General features: G+C 44.2%; 4 protein-coding genes and 1 long non-coding RNA gene across 8 annotated transcripts; 3 read left to right on the forward strand and 2 right to left on the reverse strand.

Moving 5' to 3' along the window:
- Window positions 1-389: 389 nt before the first annotated feature.
- LOC133893089 (phospho-N-acetylmuramoyl-pentapeptide-transferase homolog) lies at window positions 390-4,520 on the reverse strand. Of its 2 annotated transcripts, none has more exons than XM_062334064.1 (8): window positions 4,270-4,520; window positions 3,732-3,809; window positions 3,427-3,641; window positions 2,505-2,955; window positions 2,346-2,410; window positions 2,081-2,274; window positions 1,413-1,620; window positions 390-532 (listed from the first exon to the last, which is right to left on the reverse strand). In XM_062334064.1, exons 1-7 carry the CDS (start codon window positions 4,390-4,392, stop codon window positions 1,544-1,546), a joined length of 1,203 nt encoding a protein of 400 aa, XP_062190048.1. In that variant the 5' UTR covers window positions 4,393-4,520; the 3' UTR covers window positions 390-532; window positions 1,413-1,543. The 2 variants fall into 2 exon arrangements, with proteins under 2 accessions (XP_062190048.1, XP_062190041.1); XM_062334057.1 differs by having other exon boundaries at window positions 1,413-1,560; window positions 4,270-4,519.
- Window positions 4,521-6,684: 2,164 nt separating this feature from the next.
- LOC133893105 (uncharacterized) lies at window positions 6,685-11,486 on the reverse strand. 3 transcript variants are annotated; one of them, XR_009904448.1, is made up of 4 exons: window positions 11,320-11,486; window positions 9,762-9,999; window positions 7,156-7,705; window positions 6,685-7,064 (listed from the first exon to the last, which is right to left on the reverse strand). It is a non-coding gene; the product is annotated as an uncharacterized LOC133893105 (long non-coding RNA). The 3 variants fall into 3 exon arrangements; XR_009904449.1 differs by having other exon boundaries at window positions 6,685-7,705; window positions 9,762-9,986; window positions 11,320-11,482; XR_009904446.1 differs by having other exon boundaries at window positions 6,685-7,705; window positions 11,320-11,482.
- Window positions 11,487-14,235: 2,749 nt separating this feature from the next.
- On the forward strand, window positions 14,236-15,205 carry LOC133893135 (uncharacterized). Its single transcript, XM_062334105.1, has one exon. The coding sequence runs from the start codon at window positions 14,470-14,472 to the stop codon at window positions 14,986-14,988; it is 519 nt and encodes a 172-aa protein (XP_062190089.1). The 5' UTR covers window positions 14,236-14,469; the 3' UTR covers window positions 14,989-15,205.
- A 1,641-nt stretch (window positions 15,206-16,846) lies between these two features.
- LOC133893127 (uncharacterized) lies at window positions 16,847-18,494 on the forward strand. The gene is made up of 2 exons (XM_062334095.1): window positions 16,847-17,304; window positions 17,834-18,494. The coding sequence occupies exons 1-2, from the start codon at window positions 17,072-17,074 to the stop codon at window positions 18,264-18,266; spliced, it is 666 nt and encodes a 221-aa protein (XP_062190079.1). The 5' UTR covers window positions 16,847-17,071; the 3' UTR covers window positions 18,267-18,494.
- Window positions 18,495-18,752: 258 nt separating this feature from the next.
- LOC133893118 (alkaline ceramidase TOD1-like) lies at window positions 18,753-21,811 on the forward strand. The gene is made up of 4 exons (XM_062334084.1): window positions 18,753-19,494; window positions 19,904-20,116; window positions 20,396-20,965; window positions 21,146-21,811. The coding sequence occupies exons 1-4, from the start codon at window positions 19,230-19,232 to the stop codon at window positions 21,472-21,474; spliced, it is 1,377 nt and encodes a 458-aa protein (XP_062190068.1). The 5' UTR covers window positions 18,753-19,229; the 3' UTR covers window positions 21,475-21,811.
- The last annotated feature ends 691 nt before the right edge of the window (window positions 21,812-22,502 follow it).

Genomic DNA, 22,502 nt, shown 5'->3' on the forward strand with positions numbered 1-22,502 from the left:
TAAAATTTCCTTTCAAGAAAGGCACACTGATACATTGAAAAAACTATAATCAAAATAACAAATGTGAAATAGAGAGTTGTCATTGTTGATATCTTTTGTAACAACAATAATTCAGCACACAGACAAGTTACAGTTAAATGCAAGGCAGACAGTACAACAGCTGATGGTATCACTATACTTCACGGTCCTTTTTTGAGGAGCCCTACAAGCCCCACTCTACAATTCTCCTCTATTTCTATTACATCATACCGCAGGCTTAGCAAAACGAAACAAATAGCATTTGTAAAATATATCATATACCACACAACTAAAACAGAAATAAATTAAAGAATGGTAACTAATTTTCCATCTACGCTGAAACAAGGCCAAGGTATCCTGCCAACAGTGTTAAAAAGCATGATATCATGTATGCACCCGCCACGATATAAGGTTCCTTTATGCCCCACAGTCTGAGGTAGTAATGCGAGGGACGAATTTGCAGGGGATATCTGTTTGTTCCACGGAAAGAATTTGCGGCCATATGAAAAGGAACCTGAGGCAGAAAAATCACAGATACATGTTACAGACCTTACAGTAATGTTCTGGATTGAAAAAGGCATGCCACTACAAAAGCGCTAACAGATGGAACAGATGCTATTTGAATTTTGAAAGCACCACACTTGATTCTGAGTAGACCAGAAACATAGCTTGCACATTGCACAATATTATGCTCCATATAAGATTGTATATGTGACAGAACACACATATAAAGAGGGGGATATGTGACAGAAATAACAACTTCAGCTTTCTGTAGAAAATAGGAAGAAGCAAAGCAAATATGCAAAATCATAAGTCAGATCAGTTAAGTTTGTTGAAGTTAGTCGCAAAAAATGTTTTAAGTCATGTTGCTCACTGATTGTTTAGCAACATAATTTTGAATGCCAAATGCCAATGTGTATCATTTTTTTTGGCTAAATGCCAATATCTACCTAAAGGGTTTTTTAAGACGTCCTTGTTCAATACTTTTAATTCCATTATCACTCAATGAACAGGCGCTTTGGGTTTGGGTCCGCAGAGATGTAGAGGATGACACCAACTAGTTGGTTCAGAGTAGTGATCAACAATTGGCCAGATACATTAGTATATTTTGATGAACAGGGTAAAATATAGACAAACTCACATGCTATCCCTTAAGTAAAATCATCCATCATGCTCATTTTTTTTAAAGCCACCATGTGAACGATTATATTAGAAGAGGGAGAAGGGTACCAGGGGTACCGAAACAGTTCAGGTTACAAGCCATCATGCTCATTTGACTATTGGAAATCAATCACATGGAAAAGGAGTGAACAAGTGATCAACTCCTCCAATAATTTTGAGCACATTTTAGTTTTACAATTACTGAAGTAAAAGAAAGGAATAAAAACACACACCTGCAATATTGCAAACAGTAGCTCAATAAAGAAGAGACTGCATGCAATTAACATTGGAAGAAACATTCCACTGCATGCTGCAATTGTAGCAACTGCTCCTCCTAGTGCAAAAGAACCGACCTGGCTCATAACTATTGAGGCTCTATATCTGTTGTGAAAAAGAAAGCCAGTGCAAGCGCCTGATATTGATGCTCCAAAAACACTGAGTTCTGTAGAAATTATGCGAAGCTAATTATGTTACAACTTTTGAAGAACATCTAATATTAAATTAATTACTAATTGTTTCAGTATAATTGTAAGATCAATTAAACAAACTCAACAAAATAATTCCCATCTACAGGATCCCTTTGCGCAATATTAGAGAAAAGCACAATTGCCAGCTATCCTTTCTACTGACAAAAAAACTATTTCCCAATCTTCTTTTTTTTCTCTCGCTCCTACTAATTAGGCATACGCATGATAAAGCGCAAGGGTGCAGCCGGCAAGGAAACCGCCATGCAATCGTTTTTCAGCTGATGGAATACAGATCCTTGAAAATCTCCGGGTGAAACTAAAATTAGGATTCACTGTTGGCATATTTCATGAACAGAAGCTAATATTCTATAAAATAGTTAAAACATTTAAATAATCAATAAATTCTAAATAGTTTAACAAGCTGAGTAGAGTACCGGGGCAAATAGGGAGAGCAGCAATAGACAATCCTATGAGTGCTAAAGCGGCAATACCACCAGCCAAGCCATCAAGACCATCAACCAATGTTACTGCGGTGCCCATTGAAAGAGAACATGTTGCAGCCAGAACCAGATAAACTTTCCCCATGAATGCAAGGCCAAGAGGAGGAGGCAAAGGAACCAGGAATTTCCTTCGTGAATAAACAGGAATCAGTCAAGCTGTAGATGGAGCAAGGTATTTATCAGTAACAAGTATGCTTACATGCTATATGGTGTCAAAATATCTGCAGAACCCAACCAGATAGAGAAGTAAATCCCAGCAACAATCTGCAAAGTGCACAAGATGGTTTGAATTTGAAAGTTGAGTTCACTGTTTTGAAAACAACATCATATTGTCATACTTTAGAAAAGAACCACTCACCTGAACCAAGAACTTTATCCATTGAGGTATTTTACGATTTGGATCTGTTGCAAGACCTGAAATATCATCAAGCAATCCAACCACCGCAAATATTAGGGTTATCATAGCTGCTCCATTTACTCCATTTGAGTTGGAACCAACCTCTCTTCTTGCAACAAAAATACCAACAGGAACGAAGAACAATCCTCCCATTGCTGGGGTTGGCTTTCTACATGATGGGGAAACAGACTTTCCTCTCCTCCGAAAATGGTGGATCTTCAAGCTATCAGCAACTGGTGCAAAAAGAAATCCAGCAAGTGCTGATAGAACTGCTGATATTAAAAAAGGGCGTGTCAAGTAAAAGGAGTCCAGAGGTAGTCTAACAATCCTCCAAGAACACCAGTCGACAAAGAAAAGTAACATTGCTAAGAAAGCAGCCAGTCCAACATTATTCATCAGCCCTTGTTGAGTTCTGAGAATTGATGTAAAGAACTTTAGTCAGAACCTAGTTAACACAGTTGTAAAAGGATTATCAGTTCATATTAGTAGTATGATGACAGCTTTTCTGTTCCATAGATCAAGAATTTAATTACATAATTTTCATTATGATATTAATCTGGACAATAGTGGCATATGTTCTTATTCTACTGCTAATACCCCAAATTCATAGTGAAGTACATACCACATCCCATTATAGTTCAATAAATGCTATGCAGTCCATCGCAAGAAATTCTTAACATATAGCTACATTCATATTTATGTGTATGACTTTACTCATACAACCACTCGACTTAAGTACACGTATACATATTCCATGCCAAGGAAATGATGCAAAATTGTTCCTTTAGGAAACTTTTTTTTTAAGAAAGGCAAAAGAAGATAATATACGCCCCCAACCTCAATTTCTGGGAATTGTCAGAAAAGCTAGTTGCCTTACGCTTACCTGCTCTTCCTATGCCCTTTGTCAATCATGGCGAACCTATGGGTGGCAACGGTTATAGCTCCCTCTGCCCGGCTCTTGCTCGTTACCGGTAACTCAACATCCCCATATGCAGTTAGCACAACCTCCTCATCACTCCATTCGCTCTCACTTGAATATGGAGCAACACCAAAACCCTCGTCTCCATCATCATGTGCCAGTGAGAAATCCCCAGGATCCTACACCAAATCACTACAAGTTGTAAAACATGCTACTACATGGTAAAATACTGTTACTTGAAGGGGAGAACCGGAGAAGCATCACGGTACATCATCGAATGCTGTGGCAATTTGAACGGGATCACGCCTCCATGCGGGTTTTGAGGCTACACTTCTGAATTGTGACACCTGCAGAAGATAGTAGCGATTGAGATCAGTTGCACAACTTCACGCATTGTTCATGCAAAACAAAAGTGGATCACTGTGACATGCATGAAGTGAATTCTACAACCAACCAACTCATGCCGCTTACCACCCCAAATACTACCGAGAACCAACCGATCAATGTACAGTTAAGTACCTAAGAAGGGGGGAAATCCTGCCTGATGCTACGCGGAGCTTTTTTGCAACAGACCACAGAGTGACCATTGCGAGCAAATTTCTCAATCAAATGGCATCGAATCGCATCGCACGAACAATCTCACCGATACATGAGGTTATTGAAGTAGGAGCAGAGATCGGAGAGATCACTTGAACTTAGCGCCGCTCACGCACGTACTACGCCTCCATGACGGTGGGGGAGGCGACAATCACGAGGCGGAACCCTATCTAAGGGATGAAGGCTGTGGCAAGAGATCTGCAAGCTGACCTGGAGAGCCGAGGGTCGGCGGGAGTAGGACGAGGTGGGAGTCAGCCTCGGCGGCGGCGCGCGGAGAGGCCGTCGAAAGCGCAGGCGTGGGCGATGGGGTGCCGAGTGCGCGGGAGAAGCCATCGCTGAGGCTGACAGCTCGTCGGAGATCGGGAGGGATACTAGACTGCGACGGCGGCGAAGGCGATGATGGGGCCAGGGGGGCCGGTGGGGGCTCGTGGACTCGGTGCATGTAGGCCGGCGACCCAGGCTGTCTTGGTGTTCGTGCCTTCGTGGTGGGCGCACAGCTTCGGACCATAGTGGGTGTGATGAACTGGACCGGGCCGGGTATTCCAGTTGGGTAACAACGTGTCCACTTCAAGGCCCGGTCCTTGAGGATTCCAAATGGGCCAGAAGGTTGGACTGGAAGGCCCAAAAGCCCATAATAGGGAATTGCTTAAGAGCCTGGCCGGGTGGTGCTGTTCCTGAATTAAGGCACCGTTTGGCACAGCTCCAATCTGATCAAACCCAAGATTCAAAGATGCGTTGAAAACCGATCGAATACCACGAATATTGGTTGATTTAGTCTGCACCGTATTCTGAATTTGATCGGTTTTCAAATTTAAATTAAAAAGATTTAAAAAATAAAAAATCACAAAAAATTCTAAAAATATTAGAGATAATTCTAAAATCTTCTGTGATTTTTTTTCAAAAATAATATTGTTTGCATCATATTTCATTGAGAGAAAGTTTGAAAAAAAGATAAATACTGAATAGGCCATATAAACAAGATTATTTGGCCCATCACGCAAAGGAAAGGCTTAACATGTATTTTTTTTTTTATGTAGGACGTATCTTAAGAGAATCTTTAAAATTAGTTTCACTTTATTTAGAGTTTTATTAATTTTTTCATAATTTTTACAAAGTTCACAAGTATAAAATGAATATATTAAGAAACACATTGTACAATTATTTTTTCTACATAAAGTATAGTATAAGCAAACTAATAAAAGTGGTTTCATTTTGGAGATGTAATGGGTTAATTATGAATTAATCTAGTTGTAACACATTTACACAACCATGTATGTTATAATATCTATTTCATGAGTTCATGTATTTTTACAAGATATAGGATCATGTAAGAAGACTAACATAATTGGCTTCGTGATTTTTGGATTAGCAAAGAATTAACTATTTATTTAACTAGGTTTAGCAAATCCATTGAGGGTCGGCCACCGGATCTGGTGCGGCCATGGAGGGCCGTCACCGGTGGAAGATGGAGTGGCCACTGAGGACCGCCGTGAAGTCGACCCGGAGTCACACCATGCATCCGAGTCCGCCGAGACAAAGGCCACACTGGTGTGGTGAGCGGCTCCAATGTGGGCGCATTGTCGTGCCATGTTGGAGGCCGCCGCCATAGAGCCACAGCTTGAAGAGATTCGAGTGGATCTGTCAAGGTTGGGTGCCTAAGCGACACTGTTGGGCGCCGACGTCCTCTCCATGGGTGTTCGACGTCACCAGAGGAAGGAGGGTGGCCTCCTCGATTGAGGTGATCAAGGGGCGACGCACAAGACCGGGGTGCCTATAGGCCGCCTAGATCACCATTTGACGGAGGTGAATGACGCAAGGTCGTGAGTGGAGCACTAGCCAAGGGAGCGCGGAGGCGTCTGATGGTGGATGAAGGTGTTCTTGATCGAGGCATGAAGATGTTGACGATGAACGACATGAAGAGCCATGCGTAGGAGGCGTGTTGATCTAATCACATCGGATCCATCGTCGTCGTGGGCGAGAAGCAGAGGACGAAGGTTCCTATGCTCCTTTGCTCACCTTCCGTTCTTGTTCATCTGCTCTTTGTCTTCGCTTAACTAGAGTGATGTGTCTTCGGTTGATGCATGCGGAGGATGGCCAAAATGGCGATGAAGTCCGGCTGCCACCGTCATGTTGACGATGGTATGGAAGGCGACACAAAAGATGATGCGCCTTGTTTCCATGATCGACGTTGTGTGTTGTGTGTTCCGGACGTTGCCTTCGTGCGGTTTGCCATGTATTCCAAAGATCGGTGATGCCATCGTGCTAACCATGGTTGAATATTGAGGTCGATTCGTCGTCTGGATGCAGGACGCCGTATGTCGGACGGAGTCGAGCAAATGCTCTGGTGAGGCTATCATTGTCGTAGATAATCGGTTTGGTCGAGTGGCAATCGTAAAGCATTCGTGCTGATAACATGTTGCGGGTAGAAAGTAGAACACAATAGAGAGTAGAAAGAATGAACTCTTGTATTGACTCATAGGGGTTTACATATTTATACATGTTAAATAGACATAATAATAAAATATATCTATTAGAAAGACACTCCTTTTCAATAGATACAACTATTAATAATTAATCACATAATTAATAAAAAAATGTCTATTCGTAACAAAGAGCACACGCCCGTAGAGCAATTCGGCCGTCGTCGTCATCTCCTAGAAAGAGACAGAAACAAGAACGTACGACAGATAGGAAAAAAATGTGAGCTCCCATTCCGTTCGATGTCAGATTATTCCATTTCCATTGTTATATGACAGCGTCGAGGCAAAGTCTCTTTCGTCAAGAATACAACAGTCTTGACCATAGTCAGCTACATTGGTTTTGAAGAGCCCCATTAAAAATTTAAAATGCATCTTGTAGAAGAGAAACTTAATCCAGGTAGATATTGCTGGGTAATAACATGGAAGCTGCAATTTAGCAGCAATAAGTTATCTCCAATCTTCACGAATAGACATTTCCATTTCCAGGTGCTCGACTCTAGAACCCAGGATCACGAGGTAGCAAAGCTGGGGGGTGACACAAGGAACAAAGGCAATCACATTCACATATGTGATGAAGCTAAAATGTACTGGAACAAATGTCGGCCAAGTCTCTCACCAAACTCACAGGAAGCCCGTGCAAAAACTCAGCATCTGGAAGGCAGTGGGTGGGTTGTGAGGAAGGCTAAACTGAAGCCACGCAATTTGCACATTTGTTCACAAGCTCTAGTACGATAAGCTCTTTTTTTTTCTCTCTTGAATACATAGGAGAGCTACGTATCTTTGTATTAAGAGTAGGAGAGAAACACGAGTTCTTACACAACGATCAATTTAAGTCCTAGAATAGAGCGAATAGTTTAAGCTGACTAACTTATGCAAAGAGAAGACAACCGAGGGGAGCTCAGAACGTTTCATCTAAACTATCCTGCCAACGACCCGCAAGTGCTGAAGGAGTGAAGGTAGACTCTTCGCTCCAGTAGAGCTCCAGAGTTCCGCTTCTTGCCATACGCGGGCCACCAATGCGTCCGACGAGGTGCGATAGTTATTGAAAACCACGTCGTTTCGAGATAGCCAAATCGTCCAGCACGTGAAAACTCCTTTTTTGTAACAGTTCTCACATACAATTTCATTGATGGGAAATTGCTCGTGAAAACTAACTCTCAGGACACCTACAAAGGAAAACATACATGGCGTCATCAATATAATGCTCCAATAACAGCCATGTGTTGCAAGAGAGGTGCATGAAGGTACTACAATCAAGGAAATAATGTGTACAATGTGCAAGGGTTTATTTCACCAGGAATTCTAATTCTTCATTCATACTTTAGCAACTTTGTTGCATTTTTCACTGTTTTTTTTTTTATCGAACCGTTTACTTTAGTAACTATGTGAAGTACGAAAGGATCTAAATCACTCAAGATGCCCTTCAGTTGCAGCCCCCCCAAAAAAAAATCCCTCTAGAGTATCTGTGTTAAAACTGCTTAAGGATGACAACCTAAAGATAGAGGATACGAGCCTCAAAACCCGCACAGAGGCGTTTTTCACTGTTTTTTCACTGTTTTTCACTGTTGCATTTTTCACTGTTTTTTTTATAGAATCGTTTACACCAAGAGAACTTGTCATACTACAAAATGCAGCACCGACAGATGTTTACATATTAGTCTCAGGACAAGTGGTTAGTGCATCTATAGTTTTGATGATTGTTCTGCAGTTTCCAACACACTAACATCCATGCATACTATCATTTTGCTATCTTCTTCGGCAGGAAGAACGGATTGTGATTGATGGGGTCGAAAAAGTATGAGTCATCACATGTTCATATATATTAATAAAAAAAGATATTTCAGAATTTGAGGTGCGTCAGTAAACAAATGCAGATTCAGGGAGTACTATCCGCTGGTGAAATGTTTGGTGAAATAGGGGCTCTCTGCAACGTTCCCCAACCATTTTCATTCTGTACAACCAAAATTTCACAACTCTTGAGGGTGAGCACAACAGTGCTCAAAAATATTATTGAGGAAAACAAAGAAGAAGAAAATATTGTAATGACCAATATTTTCCAGGTGTTTATTATTTGATATAACCTTATCTCATGTTATATAGTTTACTTTTTTGCGGCTTTGCGCAGAAAGGGAAATTAATTTATTATGCATCATTTGGCAGATAACAGCTCGGGATCAAAGATTCTCTACTGAGGTCACAGGGAAATCTCTAGGAATGCTTAATCAACACTTCAGAAAGTACAATAACTGTTCTGCCTTCAACCAAGCCAGTCAAGAAAATGAATCAGAAGCAAAAGGAAGAGTAACATCGTGCTGCAGAAACGAGCACTGTAAAAAACTGGATGAATCAGATAAACATGGAACAATTCACAAGACAGCAAAACAGGATGTCTTCAACAGAATCAACGATTTTCCTGCTAAAGATGAAGGCATGGAAAAACATGTTGGATATGGACAAAGAAAGGCAGACGCTCATCACCAAATGTTGACTGACAGTAGGTCAGTAGCATGACAGGATCTGAAAAGGCTCATGTCATTACTCAAAACACACGGGAGCACACAAAAATCAGGCAGTCAAGGACCCCAGATACGATGCTTAAAAGATTGGTTGCTGGGTACCTTCAGGAGATCACTGACAAATGCACAACAGAAGGCGGCATATGTTCAGATAAGGAAGGTGGTTCTGTGGTTTCAGAAAGAAAAAGAGTGATAATTCATGTGTATTCACAGAGGAACAAAAATTTGAGTGTGCCATGTGCAAAAGTTATAAATCTACCAGGATCTCTGGATGAACTTTTCGCCATAGCTTGTAAGAATTCTTCAATTCATATGCATCATTAAATTGAACCAATCATAATTTCTGAGTTTCCCGTTTCATTAGAATATCAAGCTGAATCTGTATTAGCTTAAGCTTGGCAGAAGCCCATGACTAGTCCCAGATACCATCAGTGAAAATGTCTTAAAGCAGACAATCAATACCGCTGTCTTATCCCGCACTTCTATTGCACAGGTCAGAAGTTTGCTGGTTATTGTCCAACAAAACTGTTCAATCAAGAGTTTGCAGAAATCGATGATATTACGGTTATTCGAGATGGTGACCATTTGTTTCTTATGGAGTCTTGATTAAGGAAGCTCAATATCATCAAGACATCAACTATGCAAGGAGCATAGATTTATTCTCCTAGAAAGCTAACTGCTTGAGGAATGGTTGCCGTTTGGTTACCTGGTGCGGTTTGTCGCTGTTTATGAGACATGGCCATCACCTCTCTCTGATTGAACCCCATGCTCTGATGAAGACTGCAATGAGGCGCTACCAGGAGCATGGTTGTCTCCCTAATGTTCCTTGACGGCGCTGCTGACTTCCTCGACCTCTGGCGCTAGCAACTGATCACTGATGCAAGTCCATGTATGAGCTCCATCTCAATGGCACAGAATTGGAATTTGGCCACTGCAGAAGTTTCCTAGGACCATGTTGTTATTTTCATTTTAGGTACTATTTGTAAAATGTGGGACAACTGAAGTCATACTTTTGCTATAAAGAATCCAGAGTTTAGGGCCTACAGGACCAGCTGCTAAAAAACAACTAGAGCAATGGGTGAGGTATGTAGAAGAACTTATCTTAGAAAAAATATTGAAACCAGATTAAGATCTCGGTAAATATAATTGAGCTGCTTGGCGGAATCATGGTGAAAAGTACTGCTCAGGAGAGAATTGGAGTTACAATCCAGGGGTAACTACCAACTACTGGTAGTATTTCAGAATGTTAAGCATAGAACTATGGAAAGATGGAAATAATATACTAGCCCTGTTCTGCAAATGTAACACTGGCTAAAGTAATCAATATCAGATAATAAATGAGATAGAAAAAAAAACATTAGCTTTCTTATGAATGAGATTACACAACTTAGAACGTGAAGCAATAAAACCACATAGATCATGATGCACGTGAGAAATCCCTTACATGAATCGACTCTGAGTCTCTGATAGCTGGAGTACAATTCAATATGAGAATTAACATGTAACAAAAAAAAAAACGAAGCAAAAAAGAAAGACATTCAGACAAATCAAGGTATTCTAACTTTTAAGTTATTGAAATTTGTGTGTTGAGGCCACAGAACCTATTATCATGAAAAATATTTGAATACCTCAAACGTGTAAGATACAAACTAATTTAAGATTGGAAATCACACATATCAAAGTTACTGCTTGAAGTCATCATGCATTTCTGGGGCCATCCAACTCATCAAGCTAGACAGTTGAAGCTACAAACCGACAACTCCACACTGAACCTAAGCGATACAGATATAGACAAGCAACTCAAAGGGCTCTAAGCCTCTAACAAATCAAACCTTGTGAGTGTGACAACAATTAGAAGCAGACCCAATCCAAGACCAATGGAGGCTAAACGGGACCAACCCACCTCCTTACAGGCTTGCACTACGCAGTCCACGCGTGTACCCAATTCCACAAGCGAACACACAGAGCTCATCATGGTCTCATGGATTCACCACGGCATGAAACAACCGAGGTAATATACTATACGAGGACGAAGCATGTGGTTCTCGCCCAAACAGTTCGACCGCGACCGCCGTCCGCCGCGGTAGCTCGAGGGTGAGGTGGCCTCCGCGCAGCACGTGACAAACGACCAAATCCTCACTCCCGCGGGGTAATCTAAGCTGCACCTCCGGGCCCCGGAGCGGAGCAGCGGATGCAAGCGCGGCATCGCCGGGGACGGGTCAGATGCTAGAGATGGGTTGGGGGTGGTGGGAATGGGGATGCACCTCGGGTCGAGATTTGCGGCGACGGGAGTGGAGGACGCGGGGGGGCTTCTCTACTTACTAGAAGCTTCGCGGCGGCAGGACGCCGGCGGACGCGGCGAGTGCGAGCGTGACAAGCCTACTAGCCGAGCCGGCCCACCCGAATCTGCTGCGATTCCCTCACGACACGGCGTTCTCCTGAACCGTTTGATCAACCATCGACTGCCCAGAGCGAGCGGTGGCCTATCGCAATCACCGCAAGTCTCTGAATCGTGCCGATAACATGTTAGAGTAGAAGAGATCCAGAGAAATTGAACTCGAGAATCGGATGAATTAGTTAATTTTATTGCACTGTAATGTCTCGGAATATATTTACAAGACCAGCGGATGTTTAGAGAGACATCTCTTCATAACGGATACGAACATTCAACTGTCACAAGCAATTAAGAAATTGATTAATTGGTAACAAACACCACACTTTGCCATTGCCAAGCGGTTCTTGTGTAGTTGGAGGTTGGGTCGTAGTGTAAAGCTAAATAATCAAGCTGATCCTATTTAAGGGTGTGAGACAAAAAGATCATTTATCCCTTCTTTTTTAATCTTATTGGAGACTGCTTAGCTAAAATGATTCAACTAATTTTGCAGTATATTGATGATACTATCCCGTGCATTCAGAATGTTCTTGCTAGAGCTAATAACCTTAAACTCTTGCTATACTTATATGAGATGGTGTCTAGTTTGAAGGTTAATTTCTAAAACAGTGAAGTGATTTATTTGGGAGGTGATAATTTGATTGCTGTTTTGGTTAAACACAAATTTAATGACTCTTCTGGTTGGTTTGATCTTTTAAAGGTCAAACAGCTATATCTTTTAAAGGTCAAATAAGCTCCAGCAATCCGAAATTTGACAAACCAAATTGACACCTTTGTCAATCACTTATCACATATAAACCAAGACACATTTCAACTTATTTTCTTAAAGTCGGTTTTGAGAAAATTATGATCCGTCACCCTAGCGAGTTTTTTTTTTATATTTACTCTTCACTAACTTTATAGAAAAATTACCTTAAAGACATGAGCAAGAGGAGCTGATCAAGGGGCACAAAGTCTACTTCAGTCTATGACTCAGGTGCTGGCCCAACATCAGCCACCCGCAGTAGCTCCACCTACTGATCAACTGCTACTCCTGCCGGGTGAGGATTAGACGGAAGGTGACCATGACGATGAAATGGAGGAGAACTAAAGAATGTTTTCCCTTTTCTTTTTTATATCATAGCCTTTTAGATTTTCTAGACTCCTGAATGTTACTGTCTATGCCTCTAGCTTTAAACTCGGCTCACTTTATCTTGTGGCTCTTAGTTATATAGTTAGATATCTATCTATTGATGATCTGAAAACTTTTAGTTTTATCTGTCTCTTTCATATAAGACTATAAATCTATAATATGACGTGTTTTTCATTAAGTTTCTTAATAGAAATAGGGTTTTCCCAAGTTTGAAAAAAACAAATACCACGCTTTGCCATTGCCAAGCGGTTTTTCGTGCAGTTGGAGGTTAGGTCGCAGTGTACGTGTCTTACTCAGCATGAATGCCTTGCCATGACCATTTGCTGACTTGCATAGTTGGAGCACTGTTCTGGAAAGACGGCACACGGCTAGACTCTAGAGTGCGTGCGGTACGTTTGTTCAACGGTCCGTAGCAGAAAGCTGCGTCGGATCGACTAGCACCTGATTTTGCACGATAAAATTGAACCTGTTGTGTACTGGCTGCAGAACATCCATGAAAAAAAACTCTTGTAACAGTAGCATCATCACTTCACGAGGTCAGAGTACCCTTTGCCTCGACTATAAGACGATATGGAGACACATCGAACGCAAATATGACGAGTTAATGCAGACACATCGAACTATATATCAAATATATTATGATTGTTCCATCATCCTGCATGCTTTAAACTTAACTACATTAGCAATTCAATAAGAAAATTAGCAATATACTCTATTAAAAGAGTCACATTGGAGCAAATCCAAAGATATTACGAGTGTCCAATATACCAATTGAAATTGCTATTAATTATTTGGATGTATTAATCACTTAAAATGAAAAAAAAAGTCTACATTGTAAAGCTGTAAATCACATTAAAAACTATAGTTTTTATATAAAGATTGTCCCTATCTAAAGACAGTCTTACATAGACTTTAGATAGTCTTTTGATATATTCGATTTTTTTTCTTGAATATCTGATAAATAGTTATCTCTCTACATCCTAATCCGATACAACTATCTAAATTCAGCTTCGATATCCAGAAAAAAAATCACAGATAACCAAAATTTTACTCTGAAATACTACCCAGACTCCTTCAAATGGTCAAAAAATATCCGACCCGTTCACCTCGTTCATGCCCTAGCCATGGCAGCTTGACCCAGGGGAGGGGTACTTTCGTACCTACCAAATACGGTCGATGGTATGGGTGAAAGAAAATTAGAAGTGCTGTGGTATAGATGGAAGAAGGAACCGTATTATTTGGTAACAAATGAAAAATCCTGTTGAAACTCCTCCACATTTTGGTGGCAATTTTTTTTTTGGTGGTACGGATGACTTGCTCACAGTCCAACCAACAGATTCAAAGTGCCAAACAGTTCGCTTAACGGCGCGGTGATCCCCGTCACTTTAATTTAAGGAAAGAAGAACCGAAAATTGCATCTATACCATCACTTTGAAGCCCATTTTCATCCATACCACCACCCCGTGTCACTAACATATGGGCCCGGGCCCGTTTGTCATAGACACGAGTGATGGTATGGATGAAAATGGGCTTCAAAGTGATGGTATGGATGCAATCTGCCCGAAGAAGAAAGCGACGCGGTTTAGCGCTCAAGGCTCAACAACCTACGGGCAATATCGCCCGCGCCGGAGACGGACCCGATTCCAACCCCCACCTGCACGGCCACCGCACCTCAGCCGCCGAGCTCGCACCCAACGCATTAACTGAACCCGCCTTCAATCCCCCCTCGCCCCAACGGCCCCCTCCCTCGCCGACTCCGACTGCGACTCCGCCGACTCAATCCTCCCCCTATAAATCCCGCCCCCTTCCCCTAATCCCACCACACCGCCGCTGCATTGTGTTCCAACTTTCCAAATCCCAATCCAATCGTTTGCTCGGCTCGACAAATCCATGGGGTCGCAGGCGATCGAGGCGCACCGTGCGGGCGCGGAGGTGTACCACGGCGCGGCGCTCTGCGCGGAGAAGTCGACGGAGCTCCTGGCGGAGGTCCACCTCCCGCTGGGCCTGCTGCCCCTAGCGGAGATGGAGGAGGTGGGCTACAACCGTACCACGGGCTTCGTGTGGCTGCGCCAGAAGAAGGCGCTCACGCACACCTTCAAGCAGATCGGGCGCCAGGTCTCGTACGCCGCCGAGATCACCGCCTTCGTCGAAGACCACCGGATGAAGCGCCTGACGGGGGTCAAGACCAAGGAGCTCCTCATCTGGGTCGCGCTCTCCGACATGTTCTTGGAGAAGGATGACCACTCCAAGATCACCTTCAAGACGCCCACCGGGCTCGGGAGGACCTTCCCCGTCTCTGCCTTCGGCAAGGAGGAACCCGCCGCCAACGGCAAGGGCAAGGAGGCTTCAGCCGCCGCCGCCGCCAACGGCAAGGAGGCCGCAGCCGTCAACGGTAAGGCCAGCAAGTGAGGAGGCGACGTGGAGAGTTCTGCTTAACGACGTGCTTGCTACTAGTAATTGCTATACTGATAATGTTCTAAATAATGATGAAGTTTGCACTACTACTACTTGCTTAATTTGTGTGTTTTATGAAACGGGAATCAATTGTGTGAATCTTTTGATTGTATCACGGGGAGTAAATGTTCACATGCTCTCGATTTTAACTGCAAAATCTCCCCTTTCCAGAGTGGCTGTGTTCTCAACTTTTTCAGTGTTCCTCACTACTACTATTCAGTCAGATTCAGATATTGCAGAAAAGTATAATTGTCTAATACATCATCTATTCTTTCACAGTATAAGACGTATTTTGTTTTAAAAAATCAATCTTTATAAGTTTTGACCGATAATTAGTTAAATTATGCATACATACAGTAGTATATATAATTTGTTTCAATAATTTTTTATTTAAATATCTTTTTAATATAATGTTGATTTTATAGCAATTAATAATATATTATAAGGCAAATTAACCATCAAAGTTTATTTTTATAATTTTTTAAGTAAAATATGCCTTATATACTTAAAGGGAGGGATAGTTAATAGTAGCATAACAACAGTTCTTGACAACTAGTTAGCATTAGACCGAGTCTCCACATGATGCACAACACGACAGAAAATGGACTCTGTTGCAGGTGCAAACTCTTTGCTTCTCCGATAAAGCAACTGGACTGGGACATTATTTAAAGTTGATGTGCACACCCAACAACACCGAAGTTACTTATCGACGGGGTTTGGATGTCTCTTGCTTCTTACTGTCACTTTATTTACATCGCAGAGAAATATTCATACGCCTGAAAGCTATCTCTAAGAAATTTTCTTCTCAAAAGGTAAAACGAATAAATTTTCTGTAGCAATCGAAGTCTTACATTTACGGGTGTATGCCTTCGCTGTAAAATTGACTATTGAGCTACGCTACGTCACATGGAAAGAAAAAAAGAACAGGTTGCACGCAGAACATTGATAATGCGGAATTTGGTTTCCGAAGCACTGCTTTTCCTTTTTCTGATGGCTACAAAGAAAGTACATTGATCAGACATAGCTAAATTGGCGGGCTGGCCTAGTACGGCCCGACCGGCCTGTTTAGACGTAGTTCGGTTAACCCTGTTAGCTAAATGGTGGCGCCATACCAATCCGTGTGTAGCATTCGACTCAGGTACGACGCATTTAAGGTTGGACTGTGCCAGTCCATGGCATAGCGGCGGTGCGGAGTGAGGCGGTGTAACCGGTTCGGGTCATGCCTTGGCCCAGGCACGGTTCGATCCCGTGCGGCACGACCCGATGAGGTGAGGTATATCGGGTCGTGTCTACAGTAACGGATATCGTGCTGATTTAATTGGTTGGTTTTAATATAAATTATACAGTAAGATTACTGTTTAAGTATACGTAAGAGTGTAAGCGGAAAATGCAACTCCGTAATATGGTGCACATGCACGTTTTATCTCAACCTTATATCCTTCTCATTCATCCGTTCATTCTCTCTTATTCTTAACGTAAATACAATAGAGGACTCTTAACGTAAATGCAATAGAGGACGCGTGCGTACAAGTTGTAGAATTTTCCCTTTGTAAACCATTAACATCTGTACTTTGTAGCATAAGCCCGTTTCTGCCACACGCCCACAAAGTCTCTAGCATCAGTTTTCAGATAACATCCAAGCTAGTTTCGACGTAGGAGCAAAGAAGACAAAACTCATCAGAATCAGCAATCCCTTCGGACGTGCAAGTGTAAAACTGTATGTGCAACGACGCGAGTACGCGACAATAACTCTAAGAGAAACATAAAAATTCCCAGAAAACCACCAAACGGTTATTCTACTTTCTACGTGATTCTGCAGTGATCGAGCTCATGCTTCTGGTCTCAAAACACTTGACCTCGAACGGTGGCCAAGCGCTCGAATAGCAGCGACGTGGAAGCTCCTGCGCCGCAACCAGCCTGAATTCCTCAGCCGAGCAAACCAAGCAGCGAAAGCGCTCGCACTTATCCCCAGCCGCAGGTACCCGAGCACCGAACACCACCGCACTCTTCCCCAGCGCAAACGAAGCGAAAAACAAGCATGGCGCGCCGCAGCGGCATGATGCTCCTCCTGCTCTCCGCGGCGCTGCTTGCCGTCGCCGCGGCCGCGACCGTGCCGCCGCCTTCGTGCGAGCGCATCGAGTGCCCGGCGTACGAGGTGGTGGACAGCGCCAACGGGTTCGAGATCCGCCGGTACACGGACGCCATGTGGGTGTCCACCGCGCCCATCGAGGACATCTCCTTCGTCGCCGCCACGCGCACCGGCTTCCTCCAGTAAGTTGCCCACCTCGCACAGCCGTTCTCACTTGGTCGCACAAGCATTCCATTTTTCTTCTTCTTTCACTTGGTTGGACCTTGTGGGTCATTCTCACTTGGTCTTTTATGGGCCTGAGAGAACCGGCTCATAGATGAAGATTATGGGTCTCAGAAACAATGGGCCCGTTCGTCAATTGCTAGTTTGCCGCGCCTTGACTGATCGACTGAACACGTCGTGTGGCAAAGTAGCTGGTGTGCCACTGAGCCTGCCCGCGTTCGTGCTTTAAGGCCGGCACGGATACTCACTGAGGATTTATTCCTCAATTGCTTTCGAGATGAGTATCGGGCTAGATATACGATATACACATTACGTGTTTAGTAGTACTACGGATTTTTACGTATTAAAGGTCTTCTTGAATCTTCCAATCTCATACTAGTGTACGTACAGATGTTTATCTGTGTGTACGTATGGTGTGAGTGTTGTGCGTGAAGAGTATATGGGATGTGCCCTCTCAAAAAAAATGACTGAGCACCATGGGATGTGCAGGCTGTTCAACTATATCCAGGGGAAGAACGCGTACAACGAGACCATCGAGATGACGGCGCCGGTGCTGACGCAGGTGTCGCCCAGCGACGGGCCCTTCTGCGCCTCCTCCTTCGTCGTCAGCTTCTACGTGCCGGCGAAGAACCAGGTGGACCCGCCGCCGGCCGAGGGCCTGCGCGTGCAGCGGTGGGCCGGGGCCAGGTACGCGGCCGTGCGCCGGTTCGGCGGCTTCGTGGCCGACGCGGACGTCGGCGAGCAGGCCTCCCGGCTCGACGCCAGCCTGCAGGGGACCAGGTGGGCCGCTGCCGTGAACGAGGGCCGCAGGGCGGACCCGGCGTCGTCCTACACCGTGGCGCAGTACAACTCGCCCTTCGAGTTCAGCGGCAGGGTCAACGAGATATGGATGCTCTTCGACGCCACGGAGGCCTCCATGTAGTGTAATTAAGCCTCGAAGACGTGCATGAAACGAAGAGTAGCTGCTGGTATAATGCAGTGTCTTCTCAGCGGATGAATAATGGCTTGAACAAGTGCTCAAGTGAATACTGTTTTGCACTGTATTTACTTGCGAGTAATAAGATGACTTTGTTGTTGTAACAGGAACAATGCTCGTAATATGCTTTGCTCATGGTAAATTGATGTCACTGGTTTTCTTTTCTGATATCAATCACATGGCTGTAACATAGGCAATGCACTTAAATTAATGCATACCTCCTACATGAACTATGCAAGATGTATGAGTCAGGACATCTTTAACGATCAATGTCAGCTAGTTATAATGGAAACCACATTAGATTTTTAGGATGTACATGAAGGAATAAATGAAGGAAGAGAAAAACTATCTATTGAAATGTAGATTGTCTACTCATTAAATATAATAATATTTCAGTCAATTATATGTGAACATACGTTAATTTTGTAGGCAGTGATATAATTATATTATTAAAGAAGTAGCTATTGTAACATTTATTAGTAATATATACAACTCTTATAGTTAGTATATATCTGTATTATCGGAGGCACGTACCAAAAGATATCAATTTGCACTTACAGTGGCCGAAACCCCATGTTCCATCACTTAAATTACTAAGCTCAGGCTCTAGCTAAACAAATTAGCCCATGTTTCCATCACATAAACTAGTGCCGCTCTTGCTATCCAAGGAAATTTCGAAACTGAAAAACAGGGGCGTACGCAACAGAGGCAAGGTCAGCCGGGGAGGGTGCACGCGGCCAGGTGCTGGGAAAATCTACACTCGTTGACAAGGTGTTTAACCAACTAACAACGTCACCCCTAGGATCACTCACTGCCCCGCTCAGAAGGAGGAAGCCAAAGCCAAGCAACCACACGTCCAAAACTGCAACGCCCGCCTCGCGCTCGCGCGCACGTCGGCGCGGCACGGGCATGGGGTGGGTGCGCGTGCGGAGCCCCCCGGTGCTGCAGTCGAAGCTGCTCTGCCTCTCCCTGCTCTACCTCCTCACCACGCTCCCGCTCGCGCTCTACGTCTCCTTCTCCGACCCCGACCGCCGCTGCCCCCTCCTGCCCTTCCCCTCCCGCGCCTCCCCGGCCTCTGCGAAGCCGCTCTTTCAATACCCGCCCGGGTACGGCGAGCACAAGCACGCCCTGCCTGCCCCACGCCTGCTCTGCTCCAATCCCGTCGTCTTCGCAGGTCTCTCCCTCCCTCCATCCGATAGAGTTGCACCACCGGCCGAGGGATCCTCTATTCATTGCGTGTTGCAGGCTTGCACCATTCTTTTCATTTTTCATGTTTCGTCGATTTGGATCGGTGTCGTATTTTGATGACCCGTAACGATCGGACTCTTCCGCGCGAGCTGTTGTGGGAGTGACACGTTTGAGTACCCTGGTCGTTCTTCCCGGATGAATGTCCTTTCTTGTTTTGGTTTAAACTTTTTTGAACCAACGTCTGTTCCTATCGACGAAACTTCACCGTGAACTTTGTGTGATTTCCGCATGGCTATGTTTTTTCTTTTGTTTTTTAATCTATGATCATGCGCGACAAATACGGATGTTTCTCGTGTAACAAGTGACTCAGAAATTCTTTTTTATCATTGGAGCAGACTATAAGACTGTCCTGGAAGAGATCAGTGGCCTCTGCCGCAACCTCTCGGTGTCTCCTTCTACACCCCCCGTGTTGCGGTATCAGAGAGGCAGGAGGAAATCGTTTGCGGGAAACTTGTCTGCCGAGGAACGGAGATCGTTCTTCAGTCACACTGACAACAGAGTGGAAATTCCCTGTGGGTTCTTCAAGGAGTTCCCCCTCCGAGAAGTTGGTGAGTTCGTTGGCCTAGTTCACATTTTACGCAGATAGGGATATTTGCTGCCATCATGTTCGTAATCTGCCCATTTGAGTAGTATGCACAATGTGGCACGATTATTTCTTGTGAGCCATCATAATCCCTTTGGATGCAAGCCAGATTTAACTGCCTTTTGTTTTGCACGCTGCAAGTGCTTTGTAGTTGTAGCGCAATCATCAAGAAGAGCAACACAACCAACACTATACCACTACCGTTGATTGCAATTGCAAAAGCTTTAACATTCATGGCTTCCAGATAGATTAGCCATGGAGAACTGCCGGGGCGTGGTGGTCGCCTCGGCGATCTTGAACGACTACGACAAGATCCGGCAGCCCAAGGGGCTCGGGTCCGAGACTCTCAAGACGGCGTGCTTCTTCATGTTCATAGACGACGCCACACACAGGGTCCTCGCAAGGCACGGCATTCTAACAGAGGACGCGCACGGCGGCGTCGGCACCGTCGGCGCGTGGCGCGTCGCGAGGCTGCGCACCGGCGGGCTCCCCTACGAGAACCCGGCCATGAACGGCGTCGTCGCTAAGCACCTCCTGCACCGGCTGTTCCTGAACGCCAGGTTCAGCGTCTGGGTCGACGCCAAGATGCAGCTGACGGTCGACCCGCTGCTGCTGGTGCACTCGCTCCTCGTCGACAAGGGCGTGGACATGGCGGTGTCCAAGCACCCGTTCAACCTCCACACCATGGAGGAGGCGATCGCGACGGCGCGGTGGCGCAAGTGGGGGGATGTGGAGGCCATCAGGGTGCAGATGGAGAGTTACTGCGAGAACGGCCTGCAGCCATGGTCCCCCAGCAAGCTTCCATATCCATCAGGTATGCAATGCAGACAGGGATAGAAGTGCATGCCTGCATCGATTCTGAAATGTTGTTTGATTAACCAAAGAAACGGACGCTCTAGCAACTGATATTGGCATTTCAACCATGTCAATAAGATGACCAAAAATAAGCAGCTAATGAAATCATGAACATATTGTACATGTTGTCTTGATGCAGATGTACCGGACACGGCGATCATCATCAGGAGGCACGGCCTAGCCAGCGACCTCTTCTCCTGCCTGCTGTTCAACGAGCTGGAGGTGTTCAATCCGCGCGACCAGCTCGCCTTCGCGTACGTCAGGGACCATATGATCCCCAAGGTGAGCATGAACATGTTTGAGGTCGAGGTGTTCGAGCACATCGCCGTCGAGTACCGGCACAACTTGAAGCGTGATGGCGTGGGACGAGGGAAGCAGGGGGACACTAGGATGGCGTCCTCAAGAGACATCACTGGGAGCAGCTGCGAGAAGTACCTTCTGAAGATGTGGGGAGAGCATACTGAATAAGGTCTTTTGCAAATGCGGACCAATTCTTCTTTTTCCCTTTTTGTTCTAAAGATTGCATAGATGTACATATACTGCAGGTAATTTTGACATACTAGATCTTTTTGTCTTGTTATGGGTAGTAGATCAAGGCTTGTCATTTTATTAGGAGATAAGTTTGTTAGGAGTTAGATTTAATTTGGTTAGAAGATAAGTTTGATTTGATTTTCAATTTAGTAGGAGATAAGTTTGATAAGTTAAGATTTGGAGTCGTTTAAGAATTGTAATCACCCCATATATAAGGAAATGCAATATTCAGAATAAAGGTATGCAAAAAAAGAATTAATTTAAGTCTCCCTAATCTATAGTCTAATCCCTCCTTTAGCAGCCGACGTCTCCCGGTTATATTTCCGACGGATGTGTTATCCCTCTTATGATCCTAGAATCATAACATCTTGGTATCAGAGACAAATTATCCTGACCCAGAGCTTCAACTGCACTCTCATGTTCATCACTGCTGTCGGTTTCGTCGTCGTCATCCTTATGGGCAACGCTACCGGAGCCAACATTGGCGCTGCCTACCTACACTGGTTTCACCGTTGCTATCCCAATGGATAGCGGTGCCGAGAACTGCATTGCCACGACTACACCACCACAGCTCGAGGATGAGTTGTCTTGTAAGGAGGGAGAAGATGTTATGGGCAGGAGATCAAAGCTTGTCATTTAACTAAGAGATAAGTTTGGTAGGAGTTGGATTTAATTTGGTTATGAGATAAGTTTTATTTAGTTTCCAATTTAGTAGGGGATAAATTTGGTAAGTTAGGATTTGGAGTCGGTTTAGAATTGTAATCACCCTCCCTATATAAGGAGATGCAATATTCAAAATAAAGGCAAGTAAAAAGAAGAATTAATCTAAGCCTCCCTTAATATTCTAAGTCTCCCCAATCCATGGTATAATCCTACCCTAGTAGCCGACGTTGCCCAACTATCGTCCCGGTGGATGTTTATCCGCCTATGATCTTATGATTATAATAGGTACATAATTGTTTGAT

This window comes from Phragmites australis, chromosome 2 (assembly GCF_958298935.1).
Source record: "Phragmites australis chromosome 2, lpPhrAust1.1, whole genome shotgun sequence".
Classification (NCBI taxonomy): Eukaryota; Viridiplantae; Streptophyta; class Magnoliopsida; order Poales; family Poaceae; genus Phragmites; species Phragmites australis.

Excerpts from the sequence above, each read along its gene's own strand:
- LOC133893089 (XM_062334064.1), bottom strand. The coding sequence starts at position 4,392 with ATGGCTTCTCCCGCGCACTCGGCACCCCATCGCCCACGCCTGCGCTTT. Across the intron at positions 3,642-3,731 it reads TTGCCACAGCATTCGATGAT|GATCCTGGGGATTTCTCACT; the intron begins GTACCGTGATGC and ends GATTTGGTGTAG. Across the intron at positions 2,956-3,426 it reads AAAGGGCATAGGAAGAGCAG|AACTCAACAAGGGCTGATGA; the intron begins GTAAGCGTAAGG and ends ATCAATTCTCAG.
- LOC133893127 (XM_062334095.1), top strand. The coding sequence starts at position 17,072 with ATGGCGCGCCGCAGCGGCATGATGCTCCTCCTGCTCTCCGCGGCGCTG. Across the intron at positions 17,305-17,833 it reads ACGCGCACCGGCTTCCTCCA|GCTGTTCAACTATATCCAGG; the intron begins GTAAGTTGCCCA and ends TGGGATGTGCAG.
- LOC133893118 (XM_062334084.1), top strand. The coding sequence starts at position 19,230 with ATGGGGTGGGTGCGCGTGCGGAGCCCCCCGGTGCTGCAGTCGAAGCTG. Across the intron at positions 20,117-20,395 it reads GTTCCCCCTCCGAGAAGTTG|ATAGATTAGCCATGGAGAAC; the intron begins GTGAGTTCGTTG and ends CATGGCTTCCAG. Across the intron at positions 20,966-21,145 it reads CAAGCTTCCATATCCATCAG|ATGTACCGGACACGGCGATC; the intron begins GTATGCAATGCA and ends GTCTTGATGCAG.
- LOC133893135 (XM_062334105.1), top strand. The coding sequence starts at position 14,470 with ATGGGGTCGCAGGCGATCGAGGCGCACCGTGCGGGCGCGGAGGTGTAC.